The following is a 21,409-nucleotide window of genomic DNA, read 5'->3' as shown; positions in this document are numbered from 1 at the left end:
TCTGACCAAAACCTTTATTCAGGACACGTTCACACAGACCAGGAAGTTCCTCTGTGATGTCATCGGCACACAGACCAGGAAGTTCCTCTGTGATATCGTCGTCGTCACACAGACCAGGAAGTTCCTCTGTGATGTCATCGTCGTCACACAGACCAGGAAGTTCCTCTGTGATGTCATCGTCGTCACACAGACCAGGAAGTTCCTCTGTGATGTCATCGTCGTCACACAGACCAGGAAGTTCCTGTGATGTCATCGTCGTCACACAGACCAGGAAGTTCCTCTGTGATGTCATCGTCGTCACACAGACCAGGAAGTTCCTCTGTGATGTCGTCGTCGTCGTCACACAGACCAGGAAGTTCCTCTGTGATGTCATCGTCGTCACACAGACCAGGAAGTTCCTCTGTGATGTCGTCGTCGTCACACAGACCAGGAAGTTCCTCTGTGATGTCGTCGTCGTCACACAGACCAGGAAGTTCCTCTGTGATGTCGTCGTCGTCACACAGACCAGGAAGTTCCTCTGTGATGTCGTCGTCAAACAGACCAGGAAGTTCCTCTGTGATGTCATAGCTCACGTTCCATTTTTCTTATCAAACTACAGCTACTGGTTAAAACATATGAACAAGTTTGATTGACAGACAGGAGGCGGGCCTAACCTTCTTTCATATCTTCATGTGACTTGTCCATTGACTGGGGGGCGGGACCATGAAATGATCAACAAATAAAGTATGTTTTTCAAATCTTTAAAACAAAAGTATTTTTTTGATAATCACATTTATAATATTTCCTAATTAAACGGTCTTTCTCAAATGAATCCAAAAATTATGTTTTATTTGGGTTAAAATTTGAAAACAAAAATATGAAAGCTTAGATTTTGAACAGATTTTACGTCAAAGAAAAAGTTTATTTTCTTAATTCGGGTTCTAAATATTTGGTTGTTTTAGTTTTCTATTTGTTCATAGATATTATTAATACAGTTTAAGGCTAAACTGTAAAATATCAAGCCTCAATTACATTTGTCTTCCATAAGTGTTTGATACCGACATCTTGGGAATCACTGACAATTACAAATTATATAAAAATATATATATTGACCAAAACGTATTGAATTTTTTTTTAACTCCCCAATATCGTGTCATAATCAGACCCCAGAGATTTTTTTTCAATCTAATTAGAAAATAAAACATGAGAAATCAATATTTCGTCCCAGCCCCAGAAAAAAATATATCAAAATGATTTTTTATCTTCCATCAGTTCCAGCTTTGACTAGTCGTGAAATGGGCAGAATTTTTTTCTCTCAAAACAATTAAACAAAGATAGTAAAAAAAGTTCCTTCCCCACAAAGTCTCAAAAACGTTCCGACTTCCTCTCACTTGTGTGTCCTGCGTGGAACAGTGTGTGCGTGTGTGGTCCACACGCTGCTCGGCGAGCGTCGGCCCGCGGGCGACCGGGCGTCCGAACGGGCGTTGATGGCGTTTGAGTTCCACGGGTTCTCGAGGGGCCGAGGGGCCGACGCCACCAAGTCTCTGACGTTGAGTTTCGGGTCGACAGGAGCAAAGTTGTTATGAAGTGTCGTGTCCGAGTCGGCGGGTTCGGACTGAGAGCTGCGCTTCGGGCGCGACGAGTGGAAGGCGGCGGAGGAGGGCGAGGCCAGGTGGTTGGCGTGTCCGTCGGTCAGAGCGTCGGTCAGAGCGGCGATCGAGCGAAAAGAAAGCGTGTTAGCGGGAGGCGAAGGACGTGAACGGTGCAAGTCAACGGGTGGCGGGAGATCACGAGGGGATTCGTCCTCATGGTCCCCCGCAGCCGCCAATGTCGTACCGTCCGTCAGCCCTTCGGAGGCGCTAGGGTCAGCGGGCGAGAGATTACGAGTCCTGGACTCAACGGACGAAACTGAAAGAGGCGGCGACGCGTTGTTGGAATTGACTCCTGAGAAAGCGGGTTTGCCTCCAGCACCACTGTTGCCGGAGAGGCGGGGGTCCACGGGCGCCGCTGGGCTAAAAGACGCCTCGTTCCTGCGGCGTGCGGAGGTAGAACCTCCCTTCTCTCTGGACCAGCCCGACTCGACGGCTGAACAGAAATCAACAACGGGAGGCGAAGAATTCACCGGATGTCGCACGTCAACGGGTGAAGCTCGCAGAGCGGAGGGAGGCGTGTCCTCTGTGACATCACAGCTGGAATATTCCGTTGAAGAATGGAACGAGTTCAGATGAGGTAAAGAATCGGCGCTGGTCGAGTTGTTCTCAGACGCAGAAGGTGAACGGGAACCAGCTGGAGGTTTGTGGCGTGAGGAGTGGAATCCTCTGAAGGTCGACGAGCTCGGGAGATGTTTCCTGAGCGATGAGATCGGGGGAATGGTCCGGTTCTCTTTGGGCGGCTCGGAGACGGGGTTTGAATCGAGGTCGACGACCGAGGAGCCAGGCGAGAGGCGGTCGGTGGGCGACAGGTGCGGACTTCCAGCATCTTTGTGTTTTAACGGCGGCGGCGTGTTTCTGTGGTGCGACCGAACAGGACTGGCCTGTTTCAGGAGCGGAGGGACGTCCACTGCCTCCTCGCCGACCCTGAACGCCATCTGATGAAGAGGCGGCGGCGGCGCGGGGGTCGGCAAGTCCGAGCCCTGGTTTTGGTCTCCTGCTTCATTACACTTTCGCTCCAACTCGCTCGACCAGCTGCCGTGGTCAGCGCGAACCCGTGAACGCACTTTTCTGGCGTCGTAGTTCAACGAGAGGTCACACCTGGGTGCAGCGATTCCCCTCAGGTCGTCGAGGATGGTCGCCAGCAGGCGGCTGTCGGAGGGGACAGAATCGTTGCCGTCCTCACTCGTCGCTCCTCTTGGATCACTAGCCGTGGTTTTATCGACCCCTCTGATTGGTCCACGTGTGCCCAAAGACGCTCCTCTATCATCTACATCGCACCCCAATGGCGAGCCGCCGTCTTCGTCGTGTTCCACGTCGACGTCGTGATCGCTGTTGTCGACGGCGACCTCGGACCGGCCTGGCGGCTCGGCCTCCGACCCGTCGGACCCTCGGTCCAGGATGTCGACGGGGAGCTCGCCGATTTCGGCGTCCAGGGCCCCGCCCACGCCGGCCGAATGCACCATCGGGAGCGGAGGCAGGTCGGAGAAGTCGACAGTCTGCTGGCTGCTGAGCGGACTGCTGCTGCTGCTGCTGATGGTGGTTTTGTTGAGGTCGTCGTCGTCGTGGCTACTGTCGCTGTCAAGGGTGATGATGACGGGAGAGCTGAGAGAGAGATGGAGAGTTAGTGAAGTTTAATAACCTTTATATTTACAGTTCTCCATGTTTCCTGTCCGTCAGTTGTTTGTATTAAAAACTACAGATCAGATTTCCAGTAAACTTGGAGGAAGAGATTGTTTTTTGTTTCTTACTGTGACGTCATTTCTTTAAATGTTCCACATCTACAAACTCCTATAAACAACCTGAGCGGAAGTGATATGCAAGTCAATAAAACCATATGAAATGATAAAGGTATTGAAATTGTGTTTTCACCAAATTAAGCTTAATCATCTAATAATAAACCAAGTTAATGATAGAGATTTTTAACGTTTCGCACCGGACGTGACTAAGTGTGATGACATCATCACGAGGCCTCGACCTTCTGCTGCAAAAGGAATGAACGTTCTAACTGTTACAAAAGATTTTAAATCAATCTGCTGAGGGCCCTGGTGACAGGACGCCCCCTGTTGGCAGATGTCACGACTGCAGAGAGATTCAACTCAGGGCACCTGCTGTGTTGTGTCCTGCGGCGGCGTCTGCGGCGACGCTTGGCAGCGGGAGGCTGCGCCGCCTCCGAGTCGATGGTGCCCTCGTAGATGATCTCCACGCTGGGACTGCGGTCTTCTCGGCTCCGCCTCCTCTTCCTCCTGCTGCTGCTGCTGGATGACAAGACGCACACAGAACAGGAAGAGGTTTAACTCTCGTCACCTGAAATCTGACCCTAACCCTCGAGACGCAGTGACACGCTCACACCTGACAACGACGTCAGGCCTGTTCTGCTCCGCCTGTGGTCCATTCACAAACATCATCGGCCGCCATGGAGATTTGGAGACATTTCTGACATACAGACTTTTGGCGGGCGATGCTGATTACCAATAATAACGTGATACTTCATATTTTACAGTTTAACTGTAAACTTTATGTTAAATACTGTATGTATAAATAAAAGTAAAACACAAATACACCCAAATATATAGAATTCACATTGAGAAAAATGTTCAAGTGAAATATAAACATAAATGTTCATCTTTTTTGTAAAGGATTATTTTCATAATCGATTAATCTGTCGTTTATTTTCTCGATTATCGATTAGTGTTGATTGTGTCTCTCAAACTTCAACATGATGTTTTGTTTTGTCCACGACACCAAAGATATTCACTTAACTGTCACAGAGGAGCAAAGAAACCAGAACATATTCACATGGAAGAAGCTTTTTTGACTTGAACCAATTAATCGAAAATAGTTGGCGATTAATTTAGTACTCGATCAATCCATTAACTGTTGCAGCTCTAACTTTTCTACAATGTTCATTCTGTAGAATAAATAGTTCATATAAGCAAACAAACATAAACTCTGATACTGATATCGCCTGTGAAAGAGTCGTATGATATTTATTGTCCAACAGACAAATCGGTCAGCGTTGCCAACACTTCCTTTTGGCCACAGTTCCACCTCATCGCTCCAAGAAAAAAGAAATCCCTGCTCTGACTGAATTCAAAAATATTCTGTAACTAAGCAACCGACTGCAGAGGAGACGATCTACTTCCTGTTTACACCCGAGTGGTCACGTGACACGTGTTTTCAGGTTGATCTACTTATGTCACGTCAACAGAGCAGAACATAAGACAGACGTATTTATTATTTAATTTAATTATTTCAACGAGTCTATAATTTTTAGAAACAGGAAGTTGCGTCTCTCACCTCTCTCCACGTTGACCGTCCCTGTGGCCGTCCCTCCTCCTCCTCCTCTCGCTCTCCTTCCTCTTCTCCCCGTGGCGCCCACCGCCCGGCCTCCAGGTGGGGTCCTTATCGTTACTGTCCAGGTGGCGGCTCTTGTACTTCCTCTTGCCGCCGGGCTTTTCCCCGTGGTGGGCGTCGGCGGGGGAGAGCGAGGGCGTTGGCGGCGTCTGCGGCGAGAAGCAGAGAGGTGAGGAGGAGTGAGACGGCGAGGAGACGGAGGAGGTGAGGGGTGAGCAGCGGTACTCCCAGCTGGAGTCGGGCGGACTGAGCGACAGCATCGAGCCGGACTCAACGCTGGAGTGAAACGGCGAGGGGGAGCGTGAGCGGCGGCACATCATGGCGGGATAGATGGAGCGGTTTGGGTTGAACAGGGTGCCGCTCCTGTCCCGTGCTTTCCTCCTCTTCTTCCTCCTCCTCTTCTCCCTCGCTGCCTCGTTGCCCGACTGCTTCCCTTCCCGCCGCCGCTCACTCGGGCTCAGCGTGCACACCGACTCCCGGCTCCTTCCTGAGCTCGCTGACCACGAGCGTGCACGTGAGCGACGCTCGCCCGCATTTCCGTCTTTCTCCTTTGGCTTTTCGTCCTGCTCCTCTGGGAAGGCGCCAGATGTGGAGGGGGGGATTGTGGGTAGGCAAGAGGGCGGAGGAGGAGGAGTGGTGGTGGGGAGCTGAGGAGTCTTCTCCTCCTCTTCCTCTTTCTCGGTGTCGGAGGAGAGCTGCACCAGCTCAGGAGTTCGCTCCGCAATCGGCTTCTTGTATCCAACGATTAGACACTCCTCCTCCCCCTCCCCTCCCTCCCCTCCCTCCCCCTCATTGGCCGCCTCCTGAGGGGCGGGGCTGAACGAACACGCCGGCTCGGCGGTGGAGTAGGAGGGGCCTGCCGTTTCGTCGTCCCAGTCCGACAGGGTGAGGAACCTTCCCTTTTGGGTGACGTCATTGTGAGCGCCGCTCGCCCTCCCTTGCCGCCTTTCCTCTAACCTTCCTCCCGCCCAGCTCTCCTCTTCCTCGCCCTCGGATATGGCGATGACGGAGCTGCCGTCGGACGGGCTGCTCCTCCCGTCCAGCTCCAAGGCGGCGGCCGGCGGCTCGTACACCGCCTGTAAGTCGTAGTTTTCCAGGCTGAGCGGCGAGCGGGCAAAGTTGACCAGCTCATGCAGGAAATGGTCAGTACGGGCCAACAGGAACGGCCGCAGCTCTTCTTCTATGGTGGGTGAATCTTCCAGCCCATGGCGGGCGAGCTGCGCCATGATGATGCGCTGGACGATATCCACCAGCGTGCTGTGTGCACCGTACAGCACCGTGAGCTCCCGCTGCAGCCAGGGGCGGAGTCTGTTCAGGTGGGTGGGGTTGCGGCGAAAGCTCTCCGCCGTGATGTCACACTGCTGACCCTGGTTACCGACGACCCCGGCTGCGCCGCGGACCCGTATGCCACAGCGGTAGAGGGAGCGTCGGAATCCCACGGCCTCTCGCTCCCTCAGACGCCGCATTCTTCCTTCTCGCTGTAGCCGCTGCCTCGTCACCAGACGCGTCATCAGTAGACGCGACGCCCGCACGTTGTGTGTTCCCGCCCCCCCAAGCCCCGTCAGTCCCTCAAATATCACTCCCTCCGCCAGGTCCGCCACTCCCCTCATCCTCTGCTGGTCCAGGTCTTCTCCCTCCACGCTGTCCTCTGCCACCACGGGAGAGACTGCGGCATGGTGAGGAAGAGGAGGGAGAGGAAGACGAGGTGAGTCCAGGTACCACTCCAACACCCCCGCCCTCCTGCTTGCTCTTCCTCCCCTCTCCCTCCGGCGTCTCCTGGTGGTGGCATCGCCGCTGTCCGCCGTCCGGTGTCTCCTTAGCATCAACCTCATCTGGTGGTCACTCCTCGCAGCCGACGCCATCGCCGCCACCATCGCCACGGTGGCGGCGACGCTGCTGTTGGCGGGCGGCGGCCGCAGCGTGTACTCCTTGAAGTCGTCCTCGGCGCGCACCGAGTGCAGGATGGAGGCGAACGGCTGCTTGCAGAGCGGACACTCGGCCTTGTTGTGCGACCACTCCTGGATGCAGGGGAAGCAGAAGCGGTGCAGGCAGCGGTCCAGGTACGCCAGGTTGTTAAAGCGGTCCAGACAGATGGGGCACTTGGAGTCTGGCGACGCATCCTCTGCCGCCACCAGCGTCCTCGCCGTCGCTGAGGAGGTAGGAGGAGGAGGAGGAGGAGGAGGAGGAGTAGAGGCGGGAGGAGGAGGGGAGGCGGCGGCAGGTGCGGCGGTCGCAGCGTTGCTGGTGTTTTTCCTCCGGCTGCTGCTGCGGCCGCCGCCGCTTTCTTGACTCCTCTGCTCTTCTTCCGCCGGCCGATCGCTTCCTGCTGCTGCACCATCGCGCCGCCGCACGCGCAGCTTCATCCGCGTGGTCGCCATCACCTGAGCAGAGAGGAAACAAGACCAGGACATGGATTCACGTGGCCATAACTCTGTTATGTTTCATATCAGACTGTGACCACGACTGTACATGATGCAGAACAATCATCAGAGGGTTCACGGGAAACCGGAAGTTGCTGAACTTCCTCACCTCATGTTTGAATTCTCCTCAGATCGGCTGCTGTTTTCTAAATGACTCCCACGTCTCTCTGAGACGGAACCACAAGTTCCCTCTCGGTCCCCGGACAGTTTGGGTGGTAGCAACACGAGCTAGCAGGAAGCTGAGCTACTTGAACCCTCCTTTCAGTTTCGATACGGATCTTTACAACACGGACCTCAGGTCAGCAGGACGCGATGCCTCTGGCATCTTTCACTGCAGCTAGCCTGCTGCTAGCCCAGCATGCTAACACCCCCGAACAGAGCCGTGCTGACATGGAACGGCACCGGCGGCCTCAGGTCTTCTCCTCTCTCGGCTACCAGTCACCTCCGTGACGCCGCGGACCGCTCGCCACACCGCGGCGGAAAACAACCAACACACACAAACGGTCCTGCTAGCCTGTTAGCACGTTAGCATGCTAACGTTGTTAGCTCTCGGTACCTGAGCAGAAGTCGACTCTCCGGGTCGCTCCGGGAGCTTCTCATCCGGTTTCTTTCTCCTCCTCCCGGCAGGCTTCCGCACCGTGAGCGGCATCCGCCGTCGGCGACGTTGTCCGCCTCCCGGGCTCCGCTGCTCGGGTCCGTTCAGACTGAAGCTCCGCTCCGAACCGGAGACATTTGTCTGGGGAGGTTTCGTCCGAGATGAAGCTTCTCACAGCTGCAATGAGAAAGGTGTCGCGGTGCATGATGGGAAATTGACCATACCGGGTTTTTCTCTTGAACCAAAGGTCGTCAATAGAAATGACGTCTCACTCGCAACACAACATCTGAATCGGCAAGTTGTATCATAATAAATCACAATTATGACCATAAATAAAGAATTTGTAGTCGACTTTGTTATTAATTGTCTTTTCTTCATAGATCATCTCTTTGACTAACTGTGTCAGATATTCATCTCAGTAAAATCCTAATTTTATCCTCACAAATAAGTGTTTTTAATAAATCACAAATACAGTCAACATACAGTACAATACATATTAACATACAGTATGTTATTAAAGTTGTGACCGTATGTATATATCATATATATTAATGTTTATCAAACAACATATGTTGACCTAACCAACAGTAAGTCTGATATTAATTGTATGAATATATTCATTATATTCTAAATCAATGCAAAAAATAGTAATAGCAATATATTTACCTTATATGTTCACGCCATGTTTTTCAGAAATTAATATAACACACATATAAGATAAGATAAACTAATGAAAACTTCATTATGAATATTATATTACACTAATATAGATACGTGACTGCGTGTTTGAGGCTCCTGGGAAATTAAAAAGAGTGAGACATCGTGTTTAGGATTTTTTCAACCTATGAAATCAACCTGCAGTTACCTTTCCGAAGCAGAAGGTGGCGGTGTTGCCTCTTAACGAGTGACCAGCATGATCCCGTACATCCGGGAAGAAGAAGAAGAGGCGGAGGAACCGAACGGTGTAAACAAACCGGGATTCGGTGTTTCGGCGGCTCCGGTGTGAACGAGACGAGACGATGGAGACGTTGAGTCGACGAACTCTGGACAGGATCTACTCTGCGGTACTTTGTTTACCGTTACACGTCGCCATCAGGCCCGGGAACGGTTGTGTTGAACCACCTGCTAACGGCTAGCTAGCAAGCAGTTAGCATCTAGCCGCAGCCTGTTAGTTGTGCTTCCCTAGCCGCTAACGGCTAACTAGCAACTGCATGTTGGGTTTTATCTTGTGGTATCATTTCCGATTATAATCTGATTAATAGCTAGAACCATAATAGTCCTGATACATTTAAAAAAAATAGAAAATAGGGAGAAGAAAAAGATCCAAAGGCCAGTGAGACACCATCTAATGTCCTGTTTTGTCCGTTGACTGTTGGACCCAACCTAATAATATAACTATATCAAAATACGAATCATGAATTGACTTTTCTTCAATGGAACTTGAGACACTGGAATGTCCCAAAAACCTTGAACCATATACTATTAATTAATTATGTTTTATTCACCCAATGATTTGGTGATTATTGAAGAAAATGTGATAATGATTGATCAGTCATGAAGTTCATCATTGGTCTTTCCACAGATCAATAACCACCAGTCCTGTTTTCTGAAATCTCTTTGTTGTTGTGAGATTTATTACATTGTAGGAGGACGTTGAGGCATCAGTGATAATTTCACATTCCAACAGTTTGTTTTTAAATGTAACTGACCTTTTTCTTCTGTCTCTCGTCCCTCAGGTCCTGGTGGCGATCGTGGTCTTGTCCTGGTCGTACGTGATCTACGCCAGCAGAGTGGCAGCTCATTGGCTGCTGGAGACGAGGACCGCCGCCCTCCGCCAGGACTGACGGCGCTTGTGGTCGAGCTGTCATGACGTCTGTCTTCATATTCAGTCCGTGTTCTGTGTTCACATGAGGTAGATGTGATTTATTAAAAAAAAAAATCTAAATAAGGAACGACAGAATCTGTTCAAACTCCAGAGCTGAAGTGTTTTTTCTCCCTTAAAATGATTGAAGGAATATTTAGTTTGTCCCTTCTCTCTGTGTCTCTGTGTCTTTGTCTCATGTCCATCATCCTGCTCTGGTCCGAAGCTGATGGACCATTCAAATCCACTGTCCTGAGGTTCACGACCCCCAAGAAGCTTCCAGGAAAAACAGGATCTGAAAGGAAACTGGTTTGGAATCGAGCGCTGCGTTAAAAAAAAAATAAGTCTGCGGCATTGTGGGAGAACAACGACCACATAACCGAGACGTGGGTGTCTCCTGGGGGACGGCGTCGGGAGGGACAACGTGACGGGGAAACGACGGCAGGCACCCGAAGGAGAAAAGATCAGAAGCTTCAAACTCAGAAAGCTCGTCTGCTGCTTTGAACTTTAACATCGTCACCACATGTGACGAGTAACAGTCCCAACAAGCCCACGTTATTTATTTAATGTGTAATAAGAATAATAACTCTTTCATTTCTGTCCAAGAGCTAAAGTTTCTCTGATTTCAGCCTCTTTTTTTAATCCACTGAGTCATAAATAAAATATTTTTGTCAAACCAAAACTGGATTTGCAGACTTTTTATTTGAGCCTCTGGGAAACTATGACGACGAGTTCCAGTAAAATAATATCAGTCTTCACATGAAATATAAAATAGGTTGGGGTTAGTTTGTCCTGTCAGTTGAGTCCATGATTACAGGTGGTTTTACGAGCTAGCTGTTTGTGCTAAGCTAGGCTAAGTGTCCTCCAGATGCAGCTTCAATCTGAACATGGAGCTCCTGATTAGACAGAAGGAAACATTCTGCTTTCTCTCTTCTTGTTCTTTAATAATTATATTATTTCATATTCATATTAAACTGTTGTTGTTTACGTCACCTAATGTGAAGAGTTTCCAGGCTCCGGACACGAAGAGTGATGACATCAGAAACACACATTAGCTCAGTGTGTGTGTGTGTGAGTGTGTGTGTGTGTGTGTGTGTGTGTGTGTGTGTGTGTGTGTGTGTGTGTGTTCGTCTGATGTATTCAGTAACTAAAGCCTCTGAAACACACACACACACAGAGAGGCTTGTTTTATTACGATGTGTTTGATGTGTGTGTCCTCAGATATGTAAATGCTCTGCAGAATGAGTGATGAGAGAGCGAGCGACCTATAGTTAGAATGAGAGCGGAGAGAGAGAGGAGACGCTCTTCAGGTGAGTACTCATTCTATTAACACAAACACTTCAAACACACACACACACACACTTTGTGATCTGTAATTAAAAACCTGGTTGTCGTCCCTCCCTCTGCTCTTCCTCTTTGTTCGGGCCCGGGGGCCTTTTTTGTCCAGATGAAAACTATCTGTTAAAGACATTGTGGTAAAAGGTTGAATAAAAACTGTCTCATTATAAAAAACGTACCCATGTGAAGTGTTTTGAGGCTCGATAGTTTTAATTTAACGGTATTAAAAGAACGAACTGGAACATTGGACCCAGCAGTTGTTAAATTGTGGTTGAAGAACGAACAGCAATTATTAATTAAAAAAAATTAAACACAGGAAAACTATTGAAACCACATTTAAATCCACTAGATCCAGATTCTTATTTTGGATTCGCACCAAATCTGTCACACTCACAGATATCGCTCCAATAAATCTGTCTGGTTTTAATCAAGATTCATGAATAATTTTCTATGAAATCAGCAAACATTCACTGGATTCTTTCATGTTCCGTCCTTCCATCCAAGTTAACTTAGAAATCTGTTCTTTAGTTTTGCTGACAACAACAACACGTGACACTCGACCTAAAGTAAAGTTGTCCCGTTATCTGATGACGACATTAGACCCCAGCGTTTTATCAACGTTATGAATGTCAAGCTACAAGTTCTGAAATTATTTGGGAACAAATTTTTTTCAAAAGCTCAAAATATAAGTGACCCTCACAAGCAGAAGTCCAGTCGGTTCAGACGTGACAGGACTTCACGTTGTTTCAAACAGTGTGTGTGTGTGTGTGTGTGTTACATGGGCTCATCTGTATGAGAGGTTTGAATACGACCACAGCTGCAAAAGGCAGCTTGCGTTTCCCCTTCATCACACACACACACACACACACACACACACACACACACACACACACACACACACACACACACACACACACACACACACACACACACACACACACACACACACACACACACACACACACACACACAGTGTTGCAGTTTTCTCATCTCTAATAATCATCAAATGTATAATTTCATAGAGTTGTAACGATGACATCATTCCCACAATATGGTCATAAACGATTTGAGACACCTCAACAAATTGATTTTTTTTTAAACTGTGGAGATGAACAATGCAGGAGATCAAATCTATAGAATCAGCCACACTGCTGTTTCCTCTTCTTCCTCTCTCGGGTCTCCTCCGGGTCTCTCGTCATGTCGGCCATCTCGGCCCTCATCGTCTTTTCAGGTCGTCCATCTGCTCAACAATGTCACATGAATATTTATACGACACGTCCGCGCCAGCAGAGATGCTAATGGAACAACCAGTCAGTGTGAATTGTCTGATGATTCCACTGGAGGTTGTTTCACATTTCATTATATTTCATCCATTATTTTAAGATACTTTGGAACCGTGGACCTTCAGGTTAGTGGACGACCCTCGAACTATATAACGATACTGTGTCGGTGTTGTGAAATTGTTGAATGTGATTACAGGAGATTCAACGGGCCGTTAAAAGTTTTATTATTTAATTTGCGATGCAAACATGAAACGAAACACGCGACGTGAACAACTCTTCAGGCTGTGAACGAACCGAACAGGTCAGGCTGAAACCGTGAGCGGATCGTCGCTCAGAAACCCCGGCATGGACGAATACAGCTCCCGCTCTCTCTCCGTCTCCGCCTCCGTCTCCATGGTGACGTGTTTGGTTGTCCTGGCGTCGGGCCCGACGTCCTTGGAGACCAGAGACATCTTCTTCCCCTCCAACCAGTAAGTCACCATGTCACCTTTCCCCTGGTAGGCGACGAGACGGAGACCCGCTGAGTGTTAGTGAGCAGCGGTGGCGGCGGCCCGGTGTCCGACAGAACCGAAGGACGCGACTCACCTTGACCTGCAGCATTCCTCTGCACTGCAGCACGTAGCCGCCGATCTCCTCCAGCAGGTAAAAGACGCTGGAGCTGCACTGGATCTTCAGGGCTGCAAAGACAACAAACTCAGGCTCCGTTCCAATTTCACCCCACTTGGCCCGATACCCACTGTTCCCGTTCTTTTGAAGATCAAGGGGTCAGGGGCCATCTCCCGCTTCAAACCACGTCAAACATACGGAGGTCAGATTCCTTCAGGTGGAGTGGAAGGACGGAGGGGTCGGGCCAAGTGGGGGGAAACGGGACAGACCCGTAGTCTTGAAAGGTTTGTCCACTACGGCCAGGGGATCATATTTACCTTCAACAAGGAGGTTATGTTTTTATTACGTCTGTCTTTCTGCACGATTAATCAGAAACTGATTTTCCATTAAATCTTGAAGATGGGTAGAGCACGATTGAAGAAAGAACCCATTACATTTCCGAGTGGGTACAGATAATATTGCAATAAAGGGTTTTTAACAGGGAATAATAATGTCGAAACAAATTTCTGCATCTGCCCCTTTGTCCAGATCCGCGCCAAACACATACAAAGGTGAATTAAACTCTGTAGCATCTAGGATGAAGATGTTACCCAGGCTGGTGGACTCCATCCTGGACGCGGTGTTGACCGTGTCTCCAAACAGACAATAACGGGGCATCTTGGTCCCGACAACCCCGGCAACCAGCGGGCCTTTGAGAGTGGGAGACAGGCGTGAGTCGACTGGCCAAATAGATTTAACATGACTTTTTTTTCCTCCGGAGACTTGTGCGTGTACCGGAGTGTATCCCGGCCCGGATCTGCAGCTGCATGCTGGGCTTGTGAGGGATCCTGAAGGTGCGACAGACGCCGACCAGGTCCAGAGCCATGCTGGCGATCTCTGAGGCGTGCAGGATCCCGTTCTCCTGGGGCAAGCCCGACACCACCATGTCTACGCCCACACGAACAAACACACGCAGCGCGCCGACTCACTGTGATGCACGTTGGTGAGACTTTGATGTTTGTGAAAGAACGTCAATTTGATGTTGTCGAGAGTTACAAAACCTGGCCGTTTCCAACACATTCATTTCAGCAAACGGCGCAAAATCGGCCATTGATTAAGACTTGGTTTTATAGTTCGGGTTCGAATTGGGGTTGGGAATACATGGTGTGGTTGTTCACTCACAGGCGTCGCCGATGGTTTCCACCTTGTAGACGTCGTAGTTGTCGATGATGTCGTCAAACGTGGTGTAGAGTTTGTTGAGGAAGTCCACGACTTGGTAAGGAGTGCTGCTGCTGGACAGCTGGGTGAAGCCCACGATATCGCTGCACACACACAAAGAAGTACTCATAGCCGATACTTTTACAGTGTAGACGTACTACATTACTTAAGTAACAGTCCTGCATTCAGGATCCGACTGAAGGTCCAGTGTGTATCCAGTGGTGGAGGAATCAGGGAACGTCTTGGTCCAATAGACAAAACCCAAGTTTGTCACAACTTCAGGACTTACTAATATGTAATGATACAGGAAACATAAAAACATCATCTGCAGATCTCTTCATTCCTTCTGTCTTTACCTGAAGAAGACGGTGGCGCTCACGTAACTCTGAGCCTGCGACGGTTTTCCCTGACGCAGATCATCAGCCACCTGCTTCGGGAGCATACCTGCAACAAACACACGCAAATATGTTCTACTCTATAATGGTAAAACTTCTGTTCAGCCTGTTACAGCAGGTTTTGACATTTGACAGTTGACGTTTCATCGACTGATGAATCATAATTCACAATGTTGTGATTGTCAATAATATTGGACAGAAACAAGTCACGGGCGAGTGTTTGTCGTACTGTACAGCAGCCGGTCGGTTTTCTGTTTCTCATGCATCAGATCTTGTGTCCGCTCGGCCACCAACACCTCCAGATGTTTACTGTACTTCTCCATCTGAGAAAGAGCGAATGAACTTTCATATAAGGTAAAGTTTGGATATTAACACACAAAATATGACATATGCCATAGATTGTAATATATCTCTGGATAATATGATTCAAGGAGAAGATGAACATCTTGAAAGTGAATTGATTCATTAGATGAACTGTGGCACAACAAAAGTAACACAAACATTACAAGACAGACTAATAATCCGTCTGATGTGTGTGATGCAGGTTATTACCAGACTCATCATCATGTCCACTGGGCTGACTTTGACTGGGTTGATTCGTTGAACAAATTTCTTGATTTGGTCGAAGGTCGGTCGGTGGACGGGGTTGTGGGAGCGACATCGCCGGATCAGCTGTGGACGCAAACACACGGGACAAAAGACCCGAATGTAAGGATGAGTTGTTTGAGATTGTTCTTCAAAAATCACTGAAGTAAAACATGTAACTTGTTTTTATGGGCATTGTGTTGAAATTGAAAATGTGGTATTTTCATGTCAAAACTCAAAAAAAAGGAAAATATCTGATAAGAATAAGATTTCGCCTTAGGACAGACTGACTTCATCGTTTTTGTTGTCACCTCCCACAAAAAGCATAAAACATGCAGAAGCACATATAAATTAAACATGATGAAAGTAAAATGCAATGATTAAAGAAATGGAACCACGTACCTCTACATAGTCGGCGGGACAGGGGCAGGTGTTGTCGGCTCGACTGGAGATGAGTTCAGGTAGAGGAGGACACCAGGCACAGTCCAGATTAGACTCCTCTGCCTGGGAATGTATTGATTGATTGATTGATTGATTGATTGATTTACATTTTTTCCTTCATAAACCCGTGTCTCTCTTTTTGAATTCGAAACTTGCAGTGAAGTGACTCACGGGGACGGGATCACTGCGAGTGGCGATCTCCAGCAGGATGATGGAGTAACTGAACACGTCACCAGTCAGCGTCGGTTCCATGTTGGAGTTCTGGAACTCTGGTGGCATGTACACCTCCAGGAGTCTCTGGTAATAGGTGGAGAGAGGCTCCGCCCCATCGTCCTGGCGATACGTCCTCAATCCGTAATCTGACAGGACCAGCCACATGTCAATCACAATCAGAGAAACTGTATTCTAGATTCAATCAAGCTCTTACACCTCTGATGTCATATGTAATTTATACGTCGATAGTTAACCTAATGAATAGTAATTATTAAGTATTAAGTATTAGGTTTTTTTTTTTTTATTGAGTAGACGGAGATAAATTCTCAGATTTATTTTCCTGAAACTGAAAATTAATGTGTAGATTAAATATAGCATCATATATATATATATATATATATACACACACACATATATGCTACAGCGTACATCCATCTTACCTGTTATCTTACAAACCCAGCGGTCGTCCAAGACGCAGTTGGTAGACTTGAGTTGACCGTGACAGATCCTGTGCTGGTGGAGATACGACATACCTCTGGCGATGTCTGTGGCGAAAGAAAACCTGGTGGACGAACACAGGAGGGAGCAAATCAAGAGATTACTGGGTTCTCGTTTGATAGATTCTTTATTATTGATCCAAATCCTCGTTCTCGAGACTTCTGTGTTTTTAGAGAGTTCACCTGAAGCCCCAGTTGAGTGGGACCTCCTCGTTGAGGAGAACGTCGTTCAGGCTGCCTTTAGGGCAGTACTCTGTCACTATGGCAACGTTTGGAACCTCAACACACCCACCAATGAACTTACAGAGGTTTGGATGATCAAGTTCCCTGCAGACGGAGGAAGACACAGAACCACAAGACAAGACAGGGTCAATTACGTCCGTGGGGTTCCCATGAAACTTGGTGGAAGGATGGGACGTGGGCCAAGAAATACCTCGTCCGAGTGTCCTTCTCGTTTCAAGGATGACGAGTGTGTTTGTGAACCGTGTTACCTGACTTGTTTGACTTCCTCTCTGATGGTCTTGGACAGAGAGAACGTCTTTGTGCGAATCCTCTTGATCGCCACCGTCCTGCCGTCACTGGAGACGAACGGTGGTTTTAGTATTTGGTACAATCTGTTGTGGGAAGAACCACTGACCCGGGGGTAAATGATGCTAACCATAGTTCCCCCATACATCATTTCTCTGCTCTTGACTATTTAATACATATATATAACATACCCAAAACTATTTTTTCTAAAAAAGCAGCAGTATGAGAATATCTTGAATAAATTAACAGAAACAGACACGGTCAAAAAGGGGGATTAATAAATGGACAGACGGGCAGCGTACTATATCCCGGTACAGGTGAACAGTGTTTTTCGACTCCCTGGTTGTCCTGTACACGAGCTGAGAGCAGTTATACAGCTGGTGTTACTGTCACTGTTCCCCATCGGGACACTCATCATACTGCCCATGATCATACGAGCTTCCTGATCTGTGGAAGGAAAGTGAGAGAGAGAGTGACATAAACATTTCTGTAAGCAGTTCTGATTTGGACTGAACTAGTTCCAAGCCGGTTTGTGGATCATTACTACACCTTGCTTTATTGTGGAGAAGTCGATGATCCAGCTCTCGTCCCACAGCAGCTTCTGCTTCTGGTACCTCAGCCACTACACCAGACGGATTATTCCATTACTATTTTATTGATTGGTGCATTTGTGTTAGTCAGCGTATCGTGTGTACATTGTGTCGTGTGAATTCTCACCACCGCCGTCAGTACGACGCAGATGCAGAGCAGGCTGAGTGGCAGGCCGATGGCCAGCTTGGTTGCTGGGCTCATGGGGCATTCGCCGCAGTCGGCTGGACAGGTGGAACAAAGCTCTGCCCCCTCGCACACACCGTCACCGCAAACTGTGAGGGGAAGAAAAGAGGATCACGTGGCAACTTGTTCATGTTTTGACCGATGTCAACGCTTTGTTTGGATTGGAGACACAATTGGAACGATGCATTAAGGGTGATATGCCGTGTGTCGTCCTCTAGGGGGAGCTACAGGATGTGGTTGGGCAACATACACAAACACAACCCACCTACAGCGGGCGACACGGTGCTCTTGGCCTCCAGAGCAACCTGCATGCGACCAACTCGTATGTGAGCGATGAGCGAGGTCAAACCAGCGTGGAGCAAAACCACCTGCGAAGACGGAGACACTACGGGTTTAGAGAAGAATTCAACATCAAGGTAACAGAAGCTGGGAGCTCGTTCCTTCACAAGCTAGAGGCTTTGGGGAGTTTTCCGATGAACGCTGTCATAATCCATGAAGGTTGATTGTTCCATTAGTCCGTACCTTGAAAATTTTCACAATGTCTTGAAAATTTGAGGGCATAAGGATGAGTGAAAGTGAGTGACGTGAAGTGGTGTATCGTCTGCATATAATGGTTTAAATTTACCTTTTGTCCTCATGTTTGAAGACTTCTGGGGAGATTTTGTTGAGATCTTAAGCTGAGTTGTTGTTTGTGAAGCTCCGTGGTACCATTCAAATGAACTCACCTTGGCGGTCCAGTTGGTCTGGGTCATCTTTCCCGACGTAGAGATGGTGTGTGTGAAGATCCTTCCGTCGTCAGGGATCCAGGGGCCACAGATGCTCTCTGACGTCTGCAGTTTGGTTTATTCAATGTTTATCAGTTTACTGTCCTTCCAAATTGAAGCACTTTAAAATACAGAAGTTACTGTACTAGATTTTCCTCTATCAAAGGGTGCGTACCATGTATCCCAGTGGACAGGAGTGGATGTTGGCGTGATGAATGCAGCAGTTTTCCCCGTCGGCGTCTTTCCAGTTGGCCGGACAGTCGTGCTGTTCGCAGAACGCCCGAGCTGCCTCAGCATTCACGATGGAACTGCACATGTAAACACACCAGGATGAGAACCAGTCTAGAGCCCAGTGGAACGTTCAGGTCCAGCCTTCATTCTAAACACCAGTCGGTACGAACAAGTAGAACCAAGAAGCATTAACCTGCGTGTGAAGATGTGGTTTTCAATAGCCCAGTGGTAGAAAGAGTCCTGGGCCGTGACCGAGTACGTGACGCTGAACACCTCGCCACTCTTCACCGTCTCCGGAGGACGGAGCACCCAGGCCATCTCCAGACCTGAGTCGCAGACCAGACGGGACGGACAGAACAGACAGGACAGACAGGACAGACAGTACAGACAGAACAGACAGACAGTACAGACAGGACAGACAGGATAGGACAGACAGTACAGACAGACAAACAGGACAGACAGTACAGACAGAACAGACAGGACAGATAGAACAGACAGAACAGACAGGACAGACAGTACAGACAGAACAGACAGGACAGACAGTACAGACAGACAGACAGGACAGACAGTACAGACAGAACAGACAGGACAGATAGAACAGACAGAAGAGACAGGACAGACAGGACAGACAGAACAGATAGAACAGACAGGACAGATAGAACAGACAGAACAGACAGAACAGATAGGACAGACAGGACAGACAGGACAGATAGAACAGACAGAACAGACAGAACAGACAGAACAGATAGAACAGACAGGACAGACAGGACAGACAGAACAGACAGGACAGATAGAACAGACAGAACAGACAGAACAGACAGACAGTACAGACAGGATAGGACAGACAGTACAGACAGACAAACAGGACAGACAGTACAGACAGAACAGACAGGACAGATAGAACAGACAGGACAGACAGTACAGACAGACAGACAGAACAGACAGGACAGATAGAACAGACAGAACAGACAGGACAGACAGAACAGACAGGACAGATAGAACAGACAGAACAGACAGAACAGATAGGACAGACAGAACAGACAGAACAGACAGAACAGACAGGACAGATAGAACAGACAGAACAGACAGGACAGACAGAACAGACAGGACAGATAGAACAGACAGAACAGATAGGACAGACAGGACAGACAGGACAGACAGGACAGACAGGACAGATAGAACAGACAGAACAGACAGGACAGACAGAACAGACAGGACAGATAGAACAGACAGGACAGATAGAACAGACAGGACAGACAGAACAGACAGGACAGACAGAACAGACAGGACAGATAGAACAGACAGAACAGACAGAACAGACAGGACAGACAGAACAGACAGGACAGACAGAACAGACAGAACAGACAGGACAGATAGAACAGACAGAACAGACAGGACAGACAGAACAGACAGGACAGACAGAACAGACAGAACAGACAGGACAGATAGAACAGACAGAACAGATAGAACAGACAGAACAGACAGGACAGACAGAACAGATAGAACAGACAGAACAGACAGAACAGACAGGACAGACAGAACAGACAGAACAGACAGAACAGATAGAACAGACAGAACAGACAGAACAGACTCATTGGCATATTCAAATAAAATGTTTATTGAAAGCAGACATGAAGAGCAAATTATTTGTTCAATTTATTTCTTGCTTGTAAATAAGCAAAAATACAGTATCACTAAACAGTATAACATGTATTTATCACTAAGAGACAGTATCATATGTGTTTACAGCTAAAATACAGCATCATATCTAGATAGATAGAGTACGTGGATGCTTGTCTCACCTCCACAGTCGATCATGTTGTATTCGTTGGGTCTGTCGAGCGGCCAGCAGTCGTACTCGCTGTTGTCCAAGTCGTGCCAACAACACGTCGGACCAATGCAGCAAACACACAACTGGAGGGAACAAAGACCAGAGACAACAAACTACACTCAGGAAGAGGCACCGGACACCAGCCGTGTGACACACAACTGAGCTTCATAAAACGTGGAAGATTAAAAACGTCAAATGTGGAGAGTAGAATAAACCCTCTTCCCTGTTCCTTTAAAATATATATAATAATAACTAATAATTCCAGCTGCACAAAACCCCTGAAATATATTTTACCATTACTATATTAATCACACAGAATAATCATTCACAAATTTCAGATCAAACTTTTACAAGGGACAAAATCTGACAGTTAACATCTAAACATTCATAAATTCAGAAGCAATAAAAGAAGATGTTTGATTGACGCCTCACCGCGAGCAGAAACCACAACCGTTGTTCTGTCTTCATGTTGCTGCTGCAGGACAGACGGGAGGACAGACGGGAGGAGAGACGGGAGGACAGACGAGTGGACAGACGGGAGGACAGACGAGTGGACAGACGAGAGGACAGACGGGAGGAGAGACGGGAGGAGAGACGGGAGGAGAGACGGGAGGACAGACGAGTGGACAGACGAGTGGACAGACGAGAGGACAGACGGGAGGAGAGACGGGAGGAGAGACGAGTGGACAGACGAGAGGACAGACGGGAGGAGAGACGGGAGGAGAGACGGGAGGAGAGACGAGTGGACAGATGAGAGGACAGACGGGAGGACAGACGGGAGGAGAGACGAGAGGACAGACGGGAGGACAGACGAGAGGACAGAGGAGTGGACAGACGAGAGGACAGACGAGAGGACAGACGAGAG

The 21,409-nt window shown here is 48.3% G+C and overlaps 2 protein-coding genes and 1 long non-coding RNA gene across 4 annotated transcripts; 1 reads left to right on the top strand and 2 right to left on the bottom strand.

The window, feature by feature from the left end:
- Positions 1-372: 372 nt before the first annotated feature.
- On the bottom strand, positions 373-8,207 carry LOC118319821. 2 transcript variants are annotated; one of them, XM_035650493.2, is made up of 4 exons: positions 7,962-8,207; positions 4,929-7,366; positions 3,737-3,886; positions 373-3,233 (listed from the first exon to the last, which is right to left on the bottom strand). In XM_035650493.2, the coding sequence occupies exons 1-4, from the start codon at positions 8,052-8,054 to the stop codon at positions 1,367-1,369; spliced, it is 4,548 nt and encodes a 1,515-aa protein (XP_035506386.2). In that variant the 5' UTR covers positions 8,055-8,207; the 3' UTR covers positions 373-1,366. The 2 variants fall into 2 exon arrangements, with proteins under 2 accessions (XP_035506386.2, XP_047192162.1); XM_047336206.1 differs by having other exon boundaries at positions 3,737-3,883.
- A 701-nt stretch (positions 8,208-8,908) lies between these two features.
- Positions 8,909-10,543, top strand: LOC118320459. Its single transcript, XR_004796320.2, has 3 exons — positions 8,909-9,064; positions 9,737-9,912; positions 10,088-10,543. It is a non-coding gene; the product is annotated as an uncharacterized LOC118320459 (long non-coding RNA).
- Positions 10,544-12,625: 2,082 nt separating this feature from the next.
- LOC118319861 (atrial natriuretic peptide receptor 1-like) lies at positions 12,626-21,108 on the bottom strand. The gene is made up of 22 exons (XM_035650565.2): positions 20,977-21,108; positions 20,516-20,627; positions 18,907-19,039; positions 18,658-18,790; positions 18,444-18,548; positions 17,984-18,086; positions 17,662-17,807; positions 17,494-17,566; positions 17,247-17,391; positions 16,908-16,994; positions 16,600-16,743; positions 16,360-16,481; positions 15,878-16,065; positions 15,668-15,769; positions 15,233-15,352; positions 14,910-15,003; positions 14,642-14,729; positions 14,250-14,389; positions 13,863-14,015; positions 13,679-13,777; positions 13,068-13,159; positions 12,626-12,976 (listed from the first exon to the last, which is right to left on the bottom strand). The coding sequence occupies exons 1-22, from the start codon at positions 21,010-21,012 to the stop codon at positions 12,785-12,787; spliced, it is 2,607 nt and encodes an 868-aa protein (XP_035506458.2). The 5' UTR covers positions 21,013-21,108; the 3' UTR covers positions 12,626-12,784.
- Between the last annotated feature and the right edge of the window lie 301 nt (positions 21,109-21,409).

The sequence above is a fragment of the Scophthalmus maximus genome, chromosome 12 (genome assembly GCF_022379125.1).
Source record: "Scophthalmus maximus strain ysfricsl-2021 chromosome 12, ASM2237912v1, whole genome shotgun sequence".
Lineage (NCBI taxonomy): Eukaryota > Metazoa > Chordata > Actinopteri > Pleuronectiformes > Scophthalmidae > Scophthalmus > Scophthalmus maximus.
This window is presented reverse-complemented; position numbering and strand designations above follow the sequence as displayed.